General features: G+C 38.9%; 2 protein-coding genes and 1 long non-coding RNA gene across 8 annotated transcripts; 2 read left to right on the top strand and 1 right to left on the bottom strand.

Annotated features, from left to right (window-relative positions):
* Positions 1-115: 115 nt before the first annotated feature.
* LOC131328885 (uncharacterized) lies at positions 116-1,396 on the top strand. 5 transcript variants are annotated; one of them, XM_058361847.1, is made up of 4 exons: positions 116-703; positions 792-848; positions 936-1,011; positions 1,051-1,396. In XM_058361847.1, the coding sequence occupies exons 1-4, from the start codon at positions 206-208 to the stop codon at positions 1,308-1,310; spliced, it is 891 nt and encodes a 296-aa protein (XP_058217830.1). In that variant the 5' UTR covers positions 116-205; the 3' UTR covers positions 1,311-1,396. The 5 variants fall into 5 exon arrangements, with proteins under 5 accessions (XP_058217830.1, XP_058217828.1, XP_058217829.1 ...); XM_058361845.1 differs by having other exon boundaries at positions 792-854; positions 936-1,050; positions 1,081-1,396; XM_058361846.1 differs by having other exon boundaries at positions 117-703; positions 792-854.
* Positions 1,397-1,769: 373 nt separating this feature from the next.
* LOC131328884 (uncharacterized) lies at positions 1,770-3,619 on the bottom strand. Of its 2 annotated transcripts, none has more exons than XR_009200568.1 (3): positions 3,431-3,619; positions 2,508-2,596; positions 1,770-2,206 (listed from the first exon to the last, which is right to left on the bottom strand). It is a non-coding gene; the product is annotated as an uncharacterized LOC131328884 (long non-coding RNA). The 2 variants fall into 2 exon arrangements; XR_009200569.1 differs by having other exon boundaries at positions 1,770-2,203.
* An 8,697-nt stretch (positions 3,620-12,316) lies between these two features.
* On the top strand, positions 12,317-13,507 carry LOC131328395 (uncharacterized). The gene is made up of 3 exons (XM_058361342.1): positions 12,317-12,649; positions 12,716-13,159; positions 13,247-13,507. Exons 1-3 carry the CDS (start codon positions 12,317-12,319, stop codon positions 13,505-13,507), a joined length of 1,038 nt encoding a protein of 345 aa, XP_058217325.1.
* The last annotated feature ends 6,282 nt before the right edge of the window (positions 13,508-19,789 follow it).

The raw sequence follows: 19,789 nt of genomic DNA, 5'->3' as shown, positions 1-19,789 counted from the left end.
GAAAGAGTTTCAAGATGAATTTGTTGGGAAACTTAAGTGTTCTTATGAAAAAAAAACAAGGGATGATGTTTGGTCAGAGTATGAGGTAAAAGAGTAGATTACATATGAAGAAGAGAAAAAGAGAAAACGTGTGTCATTTATCGTCGATTTTAATGGTGAGACCAATGAAGCCAATTGTAATTGTCGATTGTTTGAGTTTAAAGGAATGGTGTGTAGACATCAACTGATAGTATTCCATGATAGGGGAATTCAAAGAGTACCTGATAAGTATGTCTTGAAAAGATGGAGAAAAGATGTGAAGAGGGTCCACACCAAAATTCGAATCAACTACGATAACTCATCAAGGACAATTCAAGCACGTCGGTATGACAACATGTGCAATCTCTTTAATGAGGTTGCCGATTTGGCGGAAGATTGTGAAGAGAAGTATGCTAAGGTGATGGGACGGCTACGGGAGCTAAAACAAGAATTAGTTGAATCTTCGGTTGTTTGTGGAAGTAATATAGTTTTCGGTACTCCTAATGATTCCTTTCCATTTGGAGATGAAATTCTAGCTTCCAAAGAGAGTAAGATCATCCTTGACCCAAAACCTCTTCGTCGAAAAGGGAGACCGACGTCTAAAAGAAAGCAAGGTTTTGTTGAAAAAATTGGTAAGAAGAAAAGAGAACCAAAAAAGAAGACATTGTCTAATGAAAAAACGAAGGTATAAGTTTATATTCATTTGTTGCTTACTTTATGGACATATACCTAACTTGGATGCTTACTAGTTATATTTTTTTTACTAATTTCAGGAGATTGAGAATATTGCAGATGGCCATGTGTTTGGGACACAAGAGAGTGTTGGAAATGTAAATGTAAGAAACTTTTCTTTTTGCTAAGTTCGTACTATAATACCTTTATTATGTTTCATGTTAAACTTGATTATTTTTTGCCAGAGTTACCCATGCTACATGGGGCAATTTATGTGGCCCAACATGATGCTCCATAATATGCAACCAACTATGGCACAAGGCGGAGCTATCCTCCCATTTTCTCCAAGTATGGCACAAGGCGGAGCCATCCTCCCAAATATGGCACAAGGCGGAACCGGAGCAAGCTTTGACCAATTTATTACCAACTTCCCAACTTCACAAAGCAACATGCCAAGTTTATTCAATAGTGAAGTTTGGAGAGGACAATCAAGTATCACGAGTAGTCAAGTTTGGGGAGGAGGGCAATCAAGTTTAATGGAAAGCCAAGGGCAGGGTTGGAAAGAAAGAAAAATCTCTTTTACAGATATGTTGAATGCAAAGGATAACGGCAAAGAGTAGAAGACTTGCTTGTTGATGTAGAAAGTTTCTTGTATTTTGTTGGAAAGTAATTTATAATGTATGCATTTCAGTTTTTGTTTCATGTAATCATCTAAAATATATTTTGCTAATGTTGTATGAAATGGAATCTCTGGTATGCAATGGAACTCTTGATCCATATCGCAAGCGTGTCGGACACGACTTCGTGTCCTAATTTTGAAAGTATGTAGTTCTTCCATATTGACTCAATTTGTGTACATCATCTATTTATGTAGCCTAAAATTATTTATTCTGAATTTGGTCCTTGCATTTGAAAGTATGTAGTTGCAATGGTCTGATGGAAATACGTAAGTTTGGTTCCTAGGTTAACCAAATGTAGGTTTTGAAAAAATTTCGACAGAGTCTCCCCTATTTTTGGTCCTAACCCGATGTCTCGTGTCTCAGTCAATACAACTAGAACAACAACAAGAATAGCATCAAGTTACACACAAGCCCACGCCGGGCATTTCCCATTCTAAATCACCATTCACAAGCCAAATAAATAAGTAGGGTCATTCTCATACTAATTATCATTCACGTGCAAATAAATAAGAGTACATTCTCCTCTCTAATGGTTTAAACCTCATTTGCAAAACAAAAATAGATTACATTCCTGTATTTCAATTGTAGGACAAATAGACCTAGTAATTACATCTCCATTTTATTTGCTATCAAAGGATGCTACTCTTCTTCGCCGCCAAATGATTCAGCATCTTTGTTTGAGTTGCGTATAGACCATTCTAATGGATCTTCAATTCTCCATGATGCTGAGCACAACTTGGGACTTAATTGCTTGACCATTGCCTCGGTTCTTCACCACTTGTAGTATGTTATCCCTCCTTGGTTTACACCTTCACTTAGTTTGGTAGAAAGACCTACTGATGATCAATGCGGTAAGTAAGAGTTGATGCTATCATGGATCTTAGATCTTCATCTGTCAAAGTCTTCATCGAATATCCAAAATAACATACATTCTGCAGCCCCATGAAAAGCAAAAGTAAGGCATGGGATGGATAATTTGTAATCCGAAATGTCTAGCCCTCTAATACTTGAAAAGACAATGTTCATTTGATTCATTATGAACAATGACGCAACGATTTGCCAAACGCTAATAAAAAAGTGACTGCAGATTAATTGACTGAACATTGTAATACCTACAAAACTGTCTACGAAGTCTACCTCGGGGTCAGAACTTTCTCCATGTAGCGCAGTTGTCTTTAGTGCCCCTTCATGCTGTGAACTTGTGTCTTTCAGTCCCTCAACTGAGTCTGTAGTTCAACCAATCACGATATACGCCAAATCAGTGTATTTGAGTGAGAAACTATAATGACGAAACAATCAAAAAGAATACTTTTATAGGAAAAGAAAACACTCGAGCACCATATGGATGTTTCATTGCCGTTTTCCGAAGTTGTTTCAGTTTCTAAATAAAATGAAAAGCACAGATCAATAAAAGATTTGTAGTAAGATTCGGGTGATTTTCTTGTGAACCAAGACAGTAAATGGAAACCAAACTTACCTAATAACTAAGAACACTTTCCCGCTGTGTTCCCCACTCATTTTACCAATGTTGCAACATAGTTTTCACAATTATCGAATTAAACCACCCATCACCATAATCATGCAATTGTCCAGGGGCACCAGTTTAATAGGAACAAAAACAAACTGCAATTGTCCAACCCTGCATTACATTAATAATCATGCATTTCTCAAATCAAACTATAGGACAATGATACCAAAAACAAAAATTAGTAGAAAGCAAAAACTGTCCAACTCCGACAAGAACTAATTAGGAAGAACTAAAAATTGCAAAGAAAGCATACAGAGGTGAATCATTAAGCAAATTAAGTGCCACCACAACCAAGTTACACAATCACATAAAGTTTTCATTCTTTCCCTTAAACCTGAAATTGAAATGCCAAGTTTATATAATTATCGGATCAATACCTAGGTAATTGGGTTGGTTTCCCCTATTGTGCAAATGAGCTAAACCCATGTGGGTGGAGAGGGTATCAAATCCCTATTGGATTTCGATTTGTGTGACGATACAGGAAAGAGAAATTAGACAAAGGAAAAGAAGCATGAAAAAGAGAGCGAGAGACCTTGGCGATGGGATTTGTCGTCGGTGGTGGCGTCGGTGCTCGTGGTGTCGCGATTTTCGCGAAGGGTTGGTCGCCGGAGGTGGAGCCGATGGTGGTGGTGGTAGACGGTGGTGGTGGGAGTCACCGGTGGTGGTGGGTGTCGCTAGTCCTCCTCCTCTTCTCTCTCTTCGTTGGTTTTCCAGATGGGGGGTTTGGGGGAAATGGTCTGGTTTGGGGGAAAATTAGGATTTCAGCGGGTTTTTTTTTTTTTTTTTTTTGTACCTGCTGACGTGGGGGCCACCGCCACATCAGCGTCGGGAAAGAAATCGGGGAAAAGGGTCGGTAAGTGTAGACTTATTGTTTTTCAATAAGTCTACCGAACCGGCTCCCAACCCGTGCTCCGACCATGTCCCTGACGTGGCAGTGGGCCGCAGGTTAATTAATACATTTTTCTTTTTTATTCTTTTCTGGTACACTGTTTATTAAGCCTCTTTTTGTGTGTGTGTGTTCGAAGATAGTGTTTATTAAGCTACAATAACGTTTTAGGTCAAAGGTTGATCCAGCTGGGGTTATCCAAAGATCTACACACTGTCCCAGTATTTAATTGGGCGGTGTTTCAATTAACTCGACACTTAATTAGGCTCCGTTCTAGAAATCTTTTTAAAAAATAAGTAACCTATTTCACATTTTTAAACTCAAAAATAATGTAAATAAAAATATTTTTTTAATTTTTTTCAAGATTCATACTGCATATTTTTAAATTTCAATAAACTCATAATTTTTGAGCTTGAAATTGTTTTCTTAAAAAATAAAAATTTTTTCTTCGTTCTGGAACGGAGCCTAGGGTAGTCTACCCTAATTGACCCTTGCTAGCTCTAACTGTCGTACCTTGGATGCTCTCCGTATCAACAGTGTACTTTCAGTTCCCCACACGCATTCAGATTCAGTAGTATTAGGCTCCGTTCCGAAATCAAAATTAAGTTTTTATTTTTTAAGAAGACAATTTCAAGCTCAAAAATTATGAGTTTATTGAAATCTAAAAATATGCAATATGGATCTTGTTATCGAGATCTTTTATAAGATGCAAAAAAAAATTGAAAAATTATTTTTTATTTACTTTATTTTTAAATTTAAAAATATAAAATAAACTGTTTATTTTTTAAAAAAATTTCTGGAACGGGACCTTAAAGTACTCATGATCAATCTATTGCCCAAAACGCTGCCTGCCAGCGGATTTTCCAACCGCGCACACACCTCCCAATTCATTTCAACTTTACAGCCCTCTCCCCCATTATTTATTGTAGTATGTTCCAGCCAGTCCACCACCCCACCCCCTTTTTCAATGTCTCTATCTCTCTCCCTCTCCCTCTCCCTCTCCCTCTCTTAACAATCGAGTTGCTCTTTGCCATTACTGCCATTTCCCATGTCCATGTGATTACTCTGGAGCCCCTGTCCAAGAGGGTCAATTACAAATCCACCACTTCTTGCTACTCCGTACTAGCTAAAACAAATGGGTTACTAATGCCAAAAATATTTTTGTTTATACTAAAATTATAGTAGTACATAAAAACGTTGTACCATGTGGCAGGTACAAGGCTTTTATACAGTATAGTTTTAGCATAAATAAAAATAATTTTAACATTATCACTTCCCAAAATGAAAAGCAACGGATGTTCCTAAAAAAAAAATTATCAGATGGCTAAGCTAAACACGTACTGTTTATTTTTCTTTTTCTATTTAACTGCACATTATATTACAATAATCAAAGGCCCACACATCTGACAAAAAAAGGGAAAATGACGACCCAGGATATGTTTTGATAATTAATACCCGCCAAGAATATGCTCAGAATATTTATTAATGCTGAAAATATCATTGATAGGTATTAATTATCAAAACACGTCATTAGTCGTCATTTTCCCATAAAGGGGGAGGCCTACATTGCACCTATTGGCCTTTCGGTTTGTTTGCAGAATTAGCAGTGACTATTTCTTTATGTTATTTTAATTATTACTCTCATTTTTTACTATCGATTTCTCTCCCATTATTATTCTCAATATTTCTCTCAAAATTTTCGCCAAGCAATACATGTCTCTTTAGCATTTCTCTTTTTCAAAAAAAAGAGAGGGTCATCTCCTCATAACTTTGGATTATTTTTTTAATATTTCATCCGTCTCTTTTAAGTATTTAACTTCTTAACTCCAAGATTATTAAGCAGATATCATCATCATTACATTTTTCATATCAATTTTTAAATCTACTTTTTCTACTTACCATCTATGGAAACATCTTCATTACATTTTTACTCACTAACTTTTTAAAATGAAATCTACTTTAAAAACATCCTCAGTGGGTTTGGTAACTAATGTTTTAATTGTGTATACAAAGACTTAGTAAACAAAAATGTATTTTTTGTGCCACAATGCTTTTATTATTTTGTGTGTTAGAGTGTGATAAATCTTATAGTATGCTAGCATGTGTGCCAAGTTTGGCAAAGATGCTAACAAACAATAAGTGAGTCTCATCTTTATAAATTCGAACTCCAACCATAAAATGTAAATGCCCACTACTCATAATACACATTTGTGGGACTCATTTTATATCCTAACAAACATTTTAACACACGTATTTACTAAACTCATTGCGGATATTCTAACACACTCCTACTTTAGCAATGTCTAGCACACATTTATGAGACTTATTTTTATCCTAATACACATTTTAACATACAAATATACCAAACCCATTGCGCGCAGATGCTCTTAGGGTAAAGATGAAAAATGTACGAATTTTTATCCATTAACTTACAAAATGGGTTTTTAGAGACCGGCCCCTTGTTTTTTTAGCTTTGGTTTTAAAATAGTCATCTATATATTATTTCTACCCAATCTTTTTAAAATAGTCCTAACCCATATTAATTTGGATAAAAATACCCTTGGCTATGAAAACTACCTATGATAACTAGCTATGAGAATTACTTATGAGAACTACCTATGATAATTGAGAACTACCTATAATAACTGGCTATGAGAATTACTTATGAGAACTAGGTTATGAGAACTGAAAAATACACAGTTCACATAGCCCTAATACACATAGTTTACGTAGTCCATCACACAGTTTACATAACCAAAAATACACAGTTCACATAGCCCCAACACAAACAGTTCACATAGCTCCAATACACATAGTTCACAAAAATCACTACACAGTTCACATAGTCCAAATACACAAAATATAAATATACACAAAACTTCTTATAAGGGCGCCTTTACCGTATTACGGTAAGGACGTCCCTTTCCCGACCAATTTGCGATGATCTAAGCCGCTCAATGTGTTTAGAACGTGATTTTAAAGGTACTCGCGAGAAATCAGCAAAAAAAAGACCGAAAAGGGCTTTGATCCGAGCAGTTTTTGTTTGTATTTTATCGAACGGTTCAAATAAAAACTGCTCAAATCAAGCCCTTCCCAGTCTTTTTTTTTTGTTGATTTCTCGCGGGTACCCTTAAAATCACGTTCTGAACACATTGAGCGGCTCGGATCATCGAAATTTGATTGGGAAAGGGGAGAAAAGGGGAAGCCCTTACCGTAATACGGTAAGGGCGCCCTTATAAGAAGTGGTTTGCCCTGTATCGATAAGAGCAATTTAGATCTTGTATATATATTGGTTTGCCACACACACACACCCACCAAATGGCATTATTTTTCTTGTTAGTTTTATCAAATTTGAACTTTTGAAGGAAAAAAAAATGAAACAAGAAGGTAAAAATTTATACAAGGATTCTTGCATTTCAATGTAAAAAGTGTTGTTATAATAGTTTGTCATTGTGATTGGTTTTGTGATGCGAGCTTTGTGGAACCAATGGAAGTAACAGTAGTTGTGGTTTGGTTTGAATCTTAAGAGAGAGTTCCCACAAAAAGTTCACTTTTCAACCACTAAAAAGGATGATACACCCAAAGTTTGAAAACATGACCTTGAGGTTAAAAGCACAAGCGCCTTACCACTGCCACAAAGGGTAGGATTTGGTAGATTTTAGGCTAGTAAATATATATACTATTCCTGACTTGGAGCCCTATTTTAGACCAAAAAATTGGAGGCCCAAGGTCGCAGCCTCTCGGGGCTTGACCTTGGACCGGTCCTAAATGTATGTGCCGACGAGAGGACGGGATGGCGGTGGACGAAAGGTGTCAAGTGGTGGTAACGGGGACGGTGAGAAGTGAGTTGAAATAGTTGTGGCACCGTGGTCGAATCGACGTTGGCACTCGAAGAAGGTGGTGACAGAGGAATTGTTGGCAAATGACAATCAGTCACCCTGAGTGATAAGTGCCAAAATATACATATTTTGGCCCTCCAATCTACATTTATTAGTTCTTTATTTTTGTTAACTGATTTTTATTATGTGTTTTTATGTTTATAGGTTGTTCGAGCCCATTGTCCGAGAATTTGGGAAAAGAGAAGAATTTATAGAAGTTTAGGATCAAAATGCAAAGTCCTTCGAAGTTTAATGGCTAATGTCTTATAATGTGAAGTCCAAGGGTCTTTTATGTTATTAGGAGATTAAAACCCTAAATTAACCTATATAAGTCAGTGGTGTACTGACTGCAGGAAAAAAAAGAGGATTACGTACGGGGGTTGCCGAGTCGGCACTTTTTCCCACAGACAAAACGAAGAACAGGGGCTGTGGGCAATTGATAAGCACCCAATAATACAATTAAGGGTGCGCAAGTTGTCTAGTTTTTGTTATTTTTTTCGTTAATTTAGTTGTTTTAATTGCTTTTGCTCAAAAAGTAGTTTAGTTTGTGTTGTAGGAATTTTCCTAATAACAGGAGTTTTCACGGCATAAGGGATGCCAAGAGACGAAAGCGACGCGACGGCTCACCAAGGCAAAGCATGGCCCAGGCAGCAACCAAATGACAAAGTGCTGAAGATAGAAGGCTCGCCATCAATGGGAAACAATTCATTCCATCGGTGCCAAAGGGTTCAAACAGTTCAACTTAAGCGGCTCGACATCGATGGACCAAACCAACTTCAATCGGTACCGAGCAATCCACGCCCAGCTCCTAACTGCCTCGCCATCGATGGGAAACAATTCATTCCATCGATACCGAGGCCATTAGCACAGCAGCTTAAGGCCTTCGCAATCAATGCCGAGAGTCTCGGAGGGTAATTTTGAAGCATCTTCTGAAGAATATTCTGGGGTACCTTGAAGTAGAATAGATGGGATTGCATCATTTTAGATCTAGATCTAGATTGTGAATTGTTCTGGGTTGTTCTTCTTTTCCAGCTTTGAATCTTTAATTTTCTTTCTTAATTAGTTAGTTTTTGTTGCTTTCGTCTTCATTAAAGTTGTAGCTGCTACTCCGATCTATCGTTTAATCTAATTTTCTTCTAGTGTTGTTATTTCAATTATGCTACGTAGATTTTTGCTTGCTCTTATCTTCATAGATATGTGTGAATAGTTTTCCAAGGTTAGGTCATGGGGTGATTAGTACCTCATGACTCAAGTAAAAATTACATTTTTCACCAATAAAGTTTGAATTTTTGGTTCAAAAATCGATGTGGGGTTCGGATTTATTTATCAAATTGCTAAGGTGTTAATCTCCTTGATCATGTGTAGGTAAGAGCATCGCCTACTTACTACACATAATGCTTAGAGATCTGTCGCACGAGTCATTTGCTAAATAAATTCTAGAGCTAGTTTGGTAATCAAACCATCTTATTTTCCGGTTTGGGAACCTTAATTGAGTATCTTAAACCGTGTAATTGGGTAAAAAATGTAGTTCAACTCGAGTAGTGGGTGTCAGTAATTCCTAGACCTAACCTGCTTTTATCCTAGTTTATTCGCTTTTTAATTTAGCCTTTTTTACTTTCCATCGCAAACGTAAAACCAAGTTGGCTGCCTAAAAACTGAAAACCCGTGCTTACATCTACAAATCCAGCAAAGCCGTATTAATTATTCCCGTGGGTGCGATCCCGATCTTCCGAATTATTATGCTTCAATTGGACGCTTATACCCTACGCTTGGGGTGATCTTATTTGATATATCGACAAACGAAGCATTTTTGGCGCCGTTGCCGGGGATTTATTATTATGGCTTTCTTAGAGGTTCGACAAACCACTGTAAGTTCCTCACTTTCGTCTAGTAGTAGTAGTAGTAGTTTAGTAGCTTATGTGTTAGTAGTTCGAATTTAGTTTTGTGGATACCTCTAACCTGGTTTCATGCCAAACCTGTGGTGTAACGAAACCAGGCTAAATATCAAGTTTGTTCTTAGTTAGTGTAGTTAGTTAATTTAGTTAGTTAGATTAAATTTGATTGCATTGCTTAGCCGATGTGGTGGCATAACCCCTCGCATATTCTGTTTGCTGAGAAGAGGTGGCGGCGTAGCCCCTCCAGTTTGGTAGTTTGTTGGTAGTTAGTTAGTGTAGGTGGACAAATTCAAGTAGTGCTTTGATCAGCACTGGAATGCTACGGCTTCACGTGCCTCTTGAATGTAACCCTAATTTGTCAATGAAACCCTTGTCCTGCAAAACAGACAAGGAGTGAGCGCACCTTTGCCTCTCGTGGCAAAGGCCCTCCGATGCCTTTGTTAGTATCACGTACTAGCAATCAAACCCTAATTATCAGTAGGAAAGCAAATAGAATGCAGTGTATTGCATACCTTTTGCCTCTAGGTTTACCTCATATTTATAGATTTGCGTATGCTTGCTGGCCAAGCATCCGTGTTGCCCTAGGATTCCTAACTCGTATAGGAAACCCAAGATATCAAGGATTCTCGTTTCCTTTATCAGTTTATTTCCTTAATCCTTGTAGGACTCTTTCCATAACAAGCCGACCATCCCATACTCGTTGGGTATCTTTCTTAGATCCTATATTCTTGGGATCTCATCCTTTAACGGAATACCAGTGATTCTGGACCCTTCTAGAATGTTCCCTTCAATAGGACTTCTCTCTTTGTTCGGCCATCTCATGGCCGAACAGACGGCCTGGACCAGTTACTTCACATGTAACTGGTCCTAAGGAAACAATTTGGACCATATCCTTTCTAAGGAGCTCTCCTCCTGTTTGGCTCTCTCTTGCCGAACAAGTTTCTTGAACAGTGGCATCTCTTATAATTTTTTCCTTATATTCGGTCCAATAACGTCTCGTGTTATTGCACCGAGAATCGTACAGCCTCTCTGGACCATTGACTTCTCATATCACTGGTCCATAATGCGTTGACCTTTTCTTTGACCGTGCTCGGGCTCGTTTTGTACCTGTTCGGGAATACCTCCCTACAGTTAGCATTTGTCTTTGTTTATGACTGTTTATCGAAGCCCAATTTCCAATCGGCTTCATCGTTCTTCTTCGCCGCCAAGAATCCGTAGCATTGCCAAGGCGTATCCTGCCCACTCTCCGCCTCGCAAACTAAATCGCAATCGCAAAGGCCCAATGGCCGAAGAAGCTCCACTTCGTACCTTATGTGATTATCTGAATCCAGAATGGGCTCCTCAAGTATCACCTATCGTTATTCCGACTCCAACTGCTGGGAATACGTTTGAATTCAAAGCTGAGTATCTTCGAATAATTCCAGAATTTCGAGGGCGAGAATTGGAGGATCCTTATTTGCATATCCGTGAGTTCGAGAATATTCTACATTCTTTCGTTACCGTTCCAGGGCAACTTGATCAAGCCCGCCTGAAGTTGTTCTCATTCACTCTCAAGGACAAGGCAAAACAATGGTTCAATTCTTTGAAGCCTCGATCTTTGCGTAACTGGGGAGAAGTCCAAGATGCTTTCACCATTAAATTCTTTCCAGCCAGCAGGACAAAGTTACTTATTGATCAGATTCAATGTTTCAAGCAAAGGGATGGAGAGACTTACCACAAGTATTGGGAGCAATATAAGGACTTGCTTATGTCGGTTCCTCATCACAACCTTTTGTTGTATCTCAGAGTTAACTATTTCTACACAGGGTGTTCTCAAGAGAGTAAACAGCTTCTGGATATTATGGGTGGAGGTGATTTTATGGGGAAGACACTGAAGGATGCTTGGGATTACTATGAATCACTAGCTGAGAAGACCCAGTTTTGGCAATTTGTAGATCTAAGAGATAGAGCGATGTTCAATCAAGGCCTTACCGATTCAAGGAAATTCTCTATTGCGGAGCATACAGCTTTTGAAACACGATTGGAAGAGATTGCTCGGAAGCTTGATAAGTTGGAATTGAAGAGTGCTCAATCTCAGGAGGTGAAAGCAGTACGCCAAGTGGAGGAAGTGTGTGTTATTTGTGAGATTGTGGGCCATGCTACCGAGGCGTGCCCCAACATTCCTGCTCTTAAGAACGTGATTAATGAGATTGCTCCGGAAGAAATACATGTAGTGCAACTTTTTGACCCTTATTCTCAATCTTATAATCCGGGGACAAGACAACATCCAGCTTTTCGATGGAATCAACCTAATGAAGGAAGTTCTTCTCATGTTCCACCCCCGCTCCTCAATTACCTTGGAAACAACCTCAGAATGCTTTCCGTTTCCCTCAAGCTCAAGATCCGCCTGATTTTGCTCCCTCTGTTCCGTTCCCACATGCAAACCAATTTCAGCAACCACCTACACAGTTTCAACAACAACCACCAAAGCGTTCTTGGAAAGATCAATTCAGTGCTCTCTTACAAGGTCAAACTGCCATTAATGAGCAACAAACTCAGATGATAAATGATATCAAAAATTAGTTTGGGAAGTTGACAACTACGGTGGGTTTGTTACAACAAAAGAAAGGGTTTCCTACTCAACCTCAACCTAATCCGCAACTGAATTCTAATCCGTCTTCTCAAGGTCTTCACTTTGCTAGCTATTCGGTGACTTTCCCTAGCAAGCAAAGGCTATTATTTCTCTTCGAAGTGGCAAGACGGTGGATAATCAAGTGGTGATGCCTCCAGAACCTACCTTGTTGCCCTCGCCTATCGAACGTTCAATTCCAATTTTTGGGGAATCTCCTAAGGAACCAAGCAAGGAGATTCTTGAAGAAAAAGGAAAGGATAAAGGCAAGAACAAGGAGAGTGCACTGGATTCTCATGTTATTCCAACACCGGCACCATTTCCTTATCGTTTGAAGGCTTTGGCGAAACCAAATTACAATGCGGATTTGCATGAATTATTCAATCAGGTGAAAATCAACATTCCTCTTATGGATGCGGTCAAGCAAATTCCATCATATGCTAAGTTTCTTAAGGATCTATGCACTCGGAAGCGGAAGCTTAATGTTCAAAAGAAGATATTCCTTACTAAGCAAGTGAGTTCTATCATTCAAATGAATATCGTGCCTAAGTACAAGGATCCGGGGAGCCCTACTATCGCGATTACCATGGGAGGGAAGCGTATCGAACAAGCCTTACTTGATCTTGGTGCTAGCGTTAATCTACTTACGTACTCTGTTTACCAAGAGCTTAGGTTGGGGGAAATGAAGCCTACTCGTGCTACACTTCAGTTGGCCGATCGAAGCGTTCGTGTACCAAGAGGAGTAGTGGAAGATGTTCTAGTGCAAGTTGATAAGTTTGTTTATCCAGTGGATTTTGTGATTCTCGATACAAATCCAACCAACTCTTCTGCTGCTTCGACCCCAGTGATTCTTGGAAGACCTTTTCTAGCCACGGCGGATGCAGTTATCAACTGTCGAAATAGACTTCTCAATATGACCTTCGGTAACATGAAGATGGAGATCAATATTTTTAATGTGGGCAGTCAAATGGGAGATGACAAGAACGTGAATGAAGTAAGCCTTATTGATACTCTTGTAGAAGAACACGTGGACGAGTTGCTCTATAGTGATCCTTTGGAAGTTGCTCTTACAACCGAAGAGGCCAAATTTCTCGAGTCTTCTGAAGTGAGTTATTTGTGTGCATTGCTCGATAAGGATGAAGTTTGTGCCATGACCTTTTGGACTCCAAAATTTGAAGAGTTTAAAGAACTACCCCCAATAGAGAAGAAGGTTCTTTCCTCTCTTGTGGATGCCCTTTATATGATGATCCGGGGGGGAAACGCCTCACCGCTAAAGTTGTCTCTTTCGATCTCCCGTATCTTAATTCTTCCTCGGAGGACTTACTCCTTGCTCACGAGATGAACATGCTTGAAACGTCGGGCTACTACTATGAAAATCCGTTGGAAAAACCTCTCACCGCTAAGGAAATGGATGCTGAAATGGATTACTTGTATTCGTTGTTGGCTAAACAGGATGCTTATGGACCAATCTTTGAAGAGTTGGAGCCCATGGAAGCTATAACTGTCCCTATGAGTTTTCCATGCCTTGATCCTCTCACCGCTGAAGAAATGAATAGCGAGGTAGATTTCTTCCACTCTTTGTTACAAAAACAAGATGCATGTGGGCCTATTCTTGAGAAGTTGCCAATCATAGAACCAATTGATTTTTTTGGTGTTGACAATTTGTTTATCAAGATGCATGTGGCCGATTTTCTTGGGTTGGGGAAATGTAGATTTGGTCAACAAATTGAAAATTGATTTTGTTTGGGCTATGCACTCGGTGGAACTTAAGTTTTTAAAACGAATTCGGCAATTGCTTTACTCAAAGTATCTTATCTTGTGGCATGGTCGAGTTCAGTTCTTGGCAAAGAGTGTAGCATGGGGTGTTATGTTTATTATATTAGCTCTTAATGGCATGATAACAATTCGAAACCATTTTGTGGTTGAACATATTCTCTCTCTCTCTCTCTCTCTCTCTCTCTCTCTCTCTCTCTCTCTCTCTCTCTCTCTCTCTCTCTCTTCGAAACCATTTTGTGGTTGAACATATTCTCTCTCTCTCTCTCTCTCTCTCTCTCTCTCTCTCTCTCTCTCTCTCTCTCTCTCTCTCTCTCTTCTTTTTCTCTTTTAACAGTCCAGTATAGCCACCCATTTCTTACCCCACCGGTAAGAGATGGGAAGAAAAATATGACTCGTGTGATCGCGTAATGATCGGGTGGTACATTTTATTCTGTTTTGCATATTTTTATCTACTTTTAATTATTTCTTATTTTTCTTTATTTTCTGTCTTTTCATTTTTGTTTTATTTGAAACTGGATAACACAGGCCAGTGTTACTAATGTCAATTGTTTTGTGGAAAGTCGTTCTCTCAGTCTTGCAGAGTTTATGTGCTATCACACCAGCCTTGGTAGTTTGGGTCTAAAGCCGGAGTGAGTGAGGCGTTCAGGAGCCCTAAGCATGGGTGCGGCTATAAACCGCGGTTGTTAGTCCGATAAAACTTTGGATATGGCCCAATGTGACTAGCTATGGTTCCGAGTTGGCAGAACCGAAGGAATAAACCCTAGCAGCATCTAATCTGACTGGAGCAAAACATTGACATGAAATCCTCCAATTTGGTCGAGGTATTTAGGGGTTGACATTCCCCTTAGACGGTACATTCGCGCACTCTTCTCCTCTTCGCTCTTGTTCTTCATGCTATGAGGGCATAGCATCCCTTTAAGTTGGGGGAAGGGGTTAGCTTATGTGCTATTTGTTTGATTTTGTGAAAAATTTGAAAATCAAAAAAAAAATGAGAAATTTCAAAAAATAAATAAAAGCTTTTTACTTGCAATTCTTCCTTTTGTCACGGTTTTTAGTTTTCTTTCATTACTTGTTGCATGCTCAATAATTGTTAGTTGACAAGATTCGTAGCAATCCTAGGAAATTTTGTACTTCTCAATTTGGATGCTTAGTTGAAAATTGAACAGGTTTAGGTCTTGAGTAAATTTTTGAGCAAGTTTTGGCCTATATCCCCATCTTTCAATAAACATACTTGTAGTGTAGGTGAATAATCGCATGTCCAACTCTAATTGTGTTTAATGTCGATTTTCAATCATTTTGGAATCCAAGGCACACTCAGGAAAGAATACAAGGCATTCTTTGCATGATCATACCACATATGTGTCACCTCGTCCAAATTTGCATCCTGTTATTCTTACATTCTTTGCTTAACCTAGGCAACCGGTTGTTCGGAGGGTGTTGGGGTATGTGTACATTGATGAAAAGGTGTTTGAGGGAGTGATTAGAAAATGAAAAAGAGAAAGTTCCTGAGATAAGGATCTCATCATCGATGGAAATTATTTAGTTCCATCGGTAGCGAGGTGGGTAACGAAAGCAGAGATAAAGCATTCGGCATCGATTGAAGGTAATCAGTTGCATCGGTACCGAAGTGGCTTCAGGGATTCGAGTAAAGACAATCAGCATCGGTGGAAGAAAACATGTCACATCAATGCCGAAGGGTTTACACCAGCAGATCAGTTCGGGCAGTCCAGTGCAGATCAAACAATTCCCTTCTCATCTTCTTATCCGAATCTCCCCTCTCTAAACCCCCATTACCAACTCCAAAACCCTAACCCTAATCCTTCAATCTCCACTCAAAATCCTCCATATTCTCCCACAAAACCACCAAATCCCTCATCTCCTTCAACAATACTCAAGATTTCTCCACCAATCTCAAGATTTCAAGCCCAAAATCTAGGTAAACCTACTATCCCCTCTCAAATTTGAATTTCTTCTCATTTTTTCCAAAAAAAATCCTTGTTTTCTCTCTACTTTTCACTCATATATCTTTACTCCACCATATTTTACCCTCCAAATCGGCCATTCCAACCAAAAATCAAAAATCCTAGAAAACCCCTATAAAAATTCGAAAATACCCGAATAAAAACCTAAAAATCCTTCCACTCTACAATGCCAAGGATTAAACAGACCGCACACCATGCTCCTCCTTCTCAATCGGAGAATGAAGAAGAGGATGATTTTTTGGGAGAGGAGAAGGAAAGTCAGCCGGAGGAAGCCTCAGGTTCTCGGAGTAGGAAAAGGCGTAGGACTCCGGTTGAGATTGCAGCAGACAAAAGGAGAAATTGGGAGAGCAGTTTTGCTGGCCGGAAATTCAAAAATGAGCGTTAAATCGATGCCGAAAAATTCAAGCCTGATCACACGGGTCTCCGATACATTATGCGCAAAGGTTTACAATTCTGGACTGAGCCATTACTTGGTTATAATAAGAATGTTGTTAATGAGTTTTATGAATACATGCAAATTCCTAAGGGAAATTGGCAAAGTGACCCGGCTGTTAGAATTACGTCTCAAGTAGGTGGCATTGACATTGTGATTACTCCCAATCATATTGCGAGATATTTGAGAATTCAGCGCCCCCCTCCTAATTTGTTGAATTATCCTAGGAAAGATGAGAGGTTGGATGAGCAGGTAGTGAATCGGATTCTTTATATTGACCCCTCGAAAGCTACAGTACCCCATGTACCTGGAAATTTCAAGGCTAACTTCAGATTTTTAAACAAAGTAATCTATTGCAATTTATACCCCCGAGGCTCAGATCACAGACCAACTAGGTACAGTGGAGAGATTTTGTATGCATTCACGGCTAATGATTTGATAGTGGATTGAGCCATGTTCATTTTCACTCAGTTGAGAGACTTTAGGGTTAATACTCTGATTACTGTTAGCATGCCTTTCCCCTGTATGATCACTAGTTTGTGCAGAGAACAAGGAGTTAAGGGGTGGGCATATGAGAAGTTGGAGGAGCTTTCACCTGGACCATTTGATGAAAAAAGTCTGTCCCAAACTCATGCTGCTAAGGATAAACATGTTCAAAGGGGGGATTATTTGACCACAATGTCGTCCAAAAAGGAGAAACAAACATCCTGGATTAAGAAGTTGTTTTGTCAAGGGGTGGCACTCATTAATTCACAAAGAAAGAAGAAGGTTGAGAGGAGACAGATTATGAGGGATCTGGAGAAACAAAGGAGAGAGATAGCCTGGCAGACATTGATTATGGAGCAACATCACGGGGTGAAATATGATCCGGAGCCAGTGGATGAGAGGGAAGTCAGTGATGATTTTGCAGGGTATGAGAGTGAAGAATTGACTGATTGAGGTGGTGGTATGATGATGTGAGGAGTTAGTGAGTTGGTGGTTAGAAAATTCCCTTACTTGGTCGGGGTCTAGGTTGGTTGACATGCCAACCACTCTATCCTTTCGTTTTGTTGCATTTCAGTTTATAGTTCAATTTTGCACATTATTAGTAGTTGGTTTATTAGTTTGACCCTTGACTTGGTTTATTTTGAGTTGGCGGCGGTCGCCCGTTTTTGCTAACATGTTCATTGTAACCAAGGTCATCACAAGCTTAAAAAGACCTTAGTTGATCCTATGTGCCCATGGATTCCTTAATGTTTGATTATTTGATATTTGCATAATTAGTTGCATGGTATGCTTTCCCGTCGCTATCCAATTTTCATCTGTTAGTTATTAATTCTGTTGAATAAAGTGCTTTCGTTGTTTGAGGAGTAGTATTCCTTGTTCACTGTTGCCTGTTTGTAAAGCACTCCTTCGTGGGATATGATTACTAGTCTGAATTCGCAGGTTGTGTATCCCGTATTCTCCCTGTGTTCGAGGACACAAACCTTTTTATGTTTGCTCTTAGACTTGCTTGATACTTAGCCTGTTTGGTTTGATACTGAAATTGTGAATTGTAGAAATGAAATAAAAAAATCGGATTGATTGAACTCTTGTTGTTTATAATGTTAAGCATGTTCTAAGTTATGCTGGCAGATTGGATTGCAAATATGTTAGTTTTCAAATTTTTCGTACTTTATTTGCTATGGACTAGTAAATCTTAAGTTGGGGGGTATGATAAGCACCCGATAATACAATTAAGGGTGCGCTAGTTTTCTAGTTTTATTTATTTATTTCGTTAATTTAGTTGTTTTAATTGCTTTTGCTCAAAAAGTAGTTTAGTTTGTGTTGTAGGAATTTTCCTAATAACAGGAGTTTTCACGGCATAAGGGATGTCAAGAGACGAAAGCGACCCGATGGCTCACCAAGACAAAGCATGGCCCAAGCAGCAAGCAAATGACAAAGTTTTGAAGATAGAAGGCTCGCCATCGATGGGAAACAATTCATTCCATCGGTACCGAAGGGTTCAAACAGTTCAACTTAAGCGGATCGGCATCGATGGACCAGACCAACTTCAATCGATACCGAGCAATCCACGCCCAGCTCTTAACTGCCTCGCCATCGATGGGAAACAATTCATTCCATCGGTATCGAGGCCATTAGCACAGCAGCTTAAGGCCTTCGCAATCGATGCCGAGAGTCTTGGAGGGTAATTTTGAAGCATCTCCTGAAAAATATTCTAAGGTACCTTGAAGTAGAATAGATGAGATTGCATCATTTTAGATCTAGAGCTAGATTGTGAATTGTTCTGGGTTGTTCTTCTTTTCCAGCTTTGAATCTTTAACTTTCTGTCTTAATTAGTTAGTTTTTGTTGCCTTCGTCTTCATTAAAGTTGTAGCCGCGACTCCGATCTATCGTTTAATCTAATTTTCTTCTAGCGTTGTTATTTCAATTATGCTAAGTAGATTTTTGATTGCTCTTATCTTCATAGATATGTATGAGTAGTTTTCCAAAGTTAGGTCATGGGGTGATTAGCACCTCATGACTCGAGTAAAAATTACATTTTTCACCAATGAAGTTTGAATTTTTGGTTCGAAAATCAATGTGGGGTTTGGGTTTATTTATCAAATTACTAAGGTATTAATCTCCTTGATCATGTGTAGGTAAGAGTATCGCCTACTTACCACACATGATGCATGGAGCTCTGTCGCACAAGGCATTTGCTAAATAAATTCTAGAGCTAGCTTGGTAATCGAACCATCTTATTTTCCGGTTTGGGAACCTTAATTGAGTATCTTAAACAGTATAATTGGGTGAAAAATGTAGTTCAACTCAAGTCGTATGTGTTAGTAATTTCTACACCTAACCTGCTTTTATCCTAGTTTATTCGCTTTTTAATTAAGCCATTTTTACTTTCCACCGCAAACGTAAAACCAAGTTGGCTGCCTAAAAGCTGAAAACCCGTGCTTACATCTACAAATCCAGCAAATCCGTATTAATTATTCCCGTGGGTAAGATACCGGTATTCCGGATTATTATGCTTCAATTGGACGCTTATACCCTACGCTTGGGGTGATCTTATTTGATATATCAACGAATGAAGCAGCAATATTGTTTAGTATTCTCTTTTCCTTATAAATTTTTGATGCTTTATTCAATTACTCGCACTCTGGTAACTAGTTTTAATTTATGTTTTTAATAAAAGTTACGCATTGGTATTTAATTAGTTGATATTTCTTGTTTATTTTTTCATCTCGCGTAATAGAAGCATGTTTCAAGTTAGGGTTTCTTTTATTTCATATGCAATGATTAGTGAGTAGTCGTATAGGTAAGGTCGCGAGGTGATTAGCATACTGTGACCAGTTCGGGCACTACTCCTATTTTCAAATAATAAAGGAAAAGCAATTTTAGGTTAATAAAAAACATTCGTTAGACGAATCCGGGCATTGACGGAACCCATGTGAACGGGAAACCG

Source organism: Rhododendron vialii, chromosome 6a (genome assembly GCF_030253575.1).
Source record: "Rhododendron vialii isolate Sample 1 chromosome 6a, ASM3025357v1".
NCBI classification, from domain to species: Eukaryota; Viridiplantae; Streptophyta; class Magnoliopsida; order Ericales; family Ericaceae; genus Rhododendron; species Rhododendron vialii.
Note: the sequence above shows the minus strand (reverse complement) of the source record. Positions and strands in the feature narration are given on the sequence as shown.

Excerpts from the sequence above, each read along its gene's own strand:
- LOC131328395 (XM_058361342.1), top strand. The coding sequence starts at position 12,317 with ATGCCTCCAGAACCTACCTTGTTGCCCTCGCCTATCGAACGTTCAATT. Across the intron at positions 12,650-12,715 it reads CTCGGAAGCGGAAGCTTAAT|TACAAGGATCCGGGGAGCCC; the intron begins GTTCAAAAGAAG and ends ATCGTGCCTAAG. Across the intron at positions 13,160-13,246 it reads ATGACAAGAACGTGAATGAA|GCCAAATTTCTCGAGTCTTC; the intron begins GTAAGCCTTATT and ends ACAACCGAAGAG.
- LOC131328885 (XM_058361843.1), top strand. The coding sequence starts at position 206 with ATGGTGTGTAGACATCAACTGATAGTATTCCATGATAGGGGAATTCAA. Across the intron at positions 704-791 it reads TGTCTAATGAAAAAACGAAG|GAGATTGAGAATATTGCAGA; the intron begins GTATAAGTTTAT and ends TACTAATTTCAG. Across the intron at positions 855-935 it reads AGAGTGTTGGAAATGTAAAT|AGTTACCCATGCTACATGGG; the intron begins GTAAGAAACTTT and ends ATTTTTTGCCAG.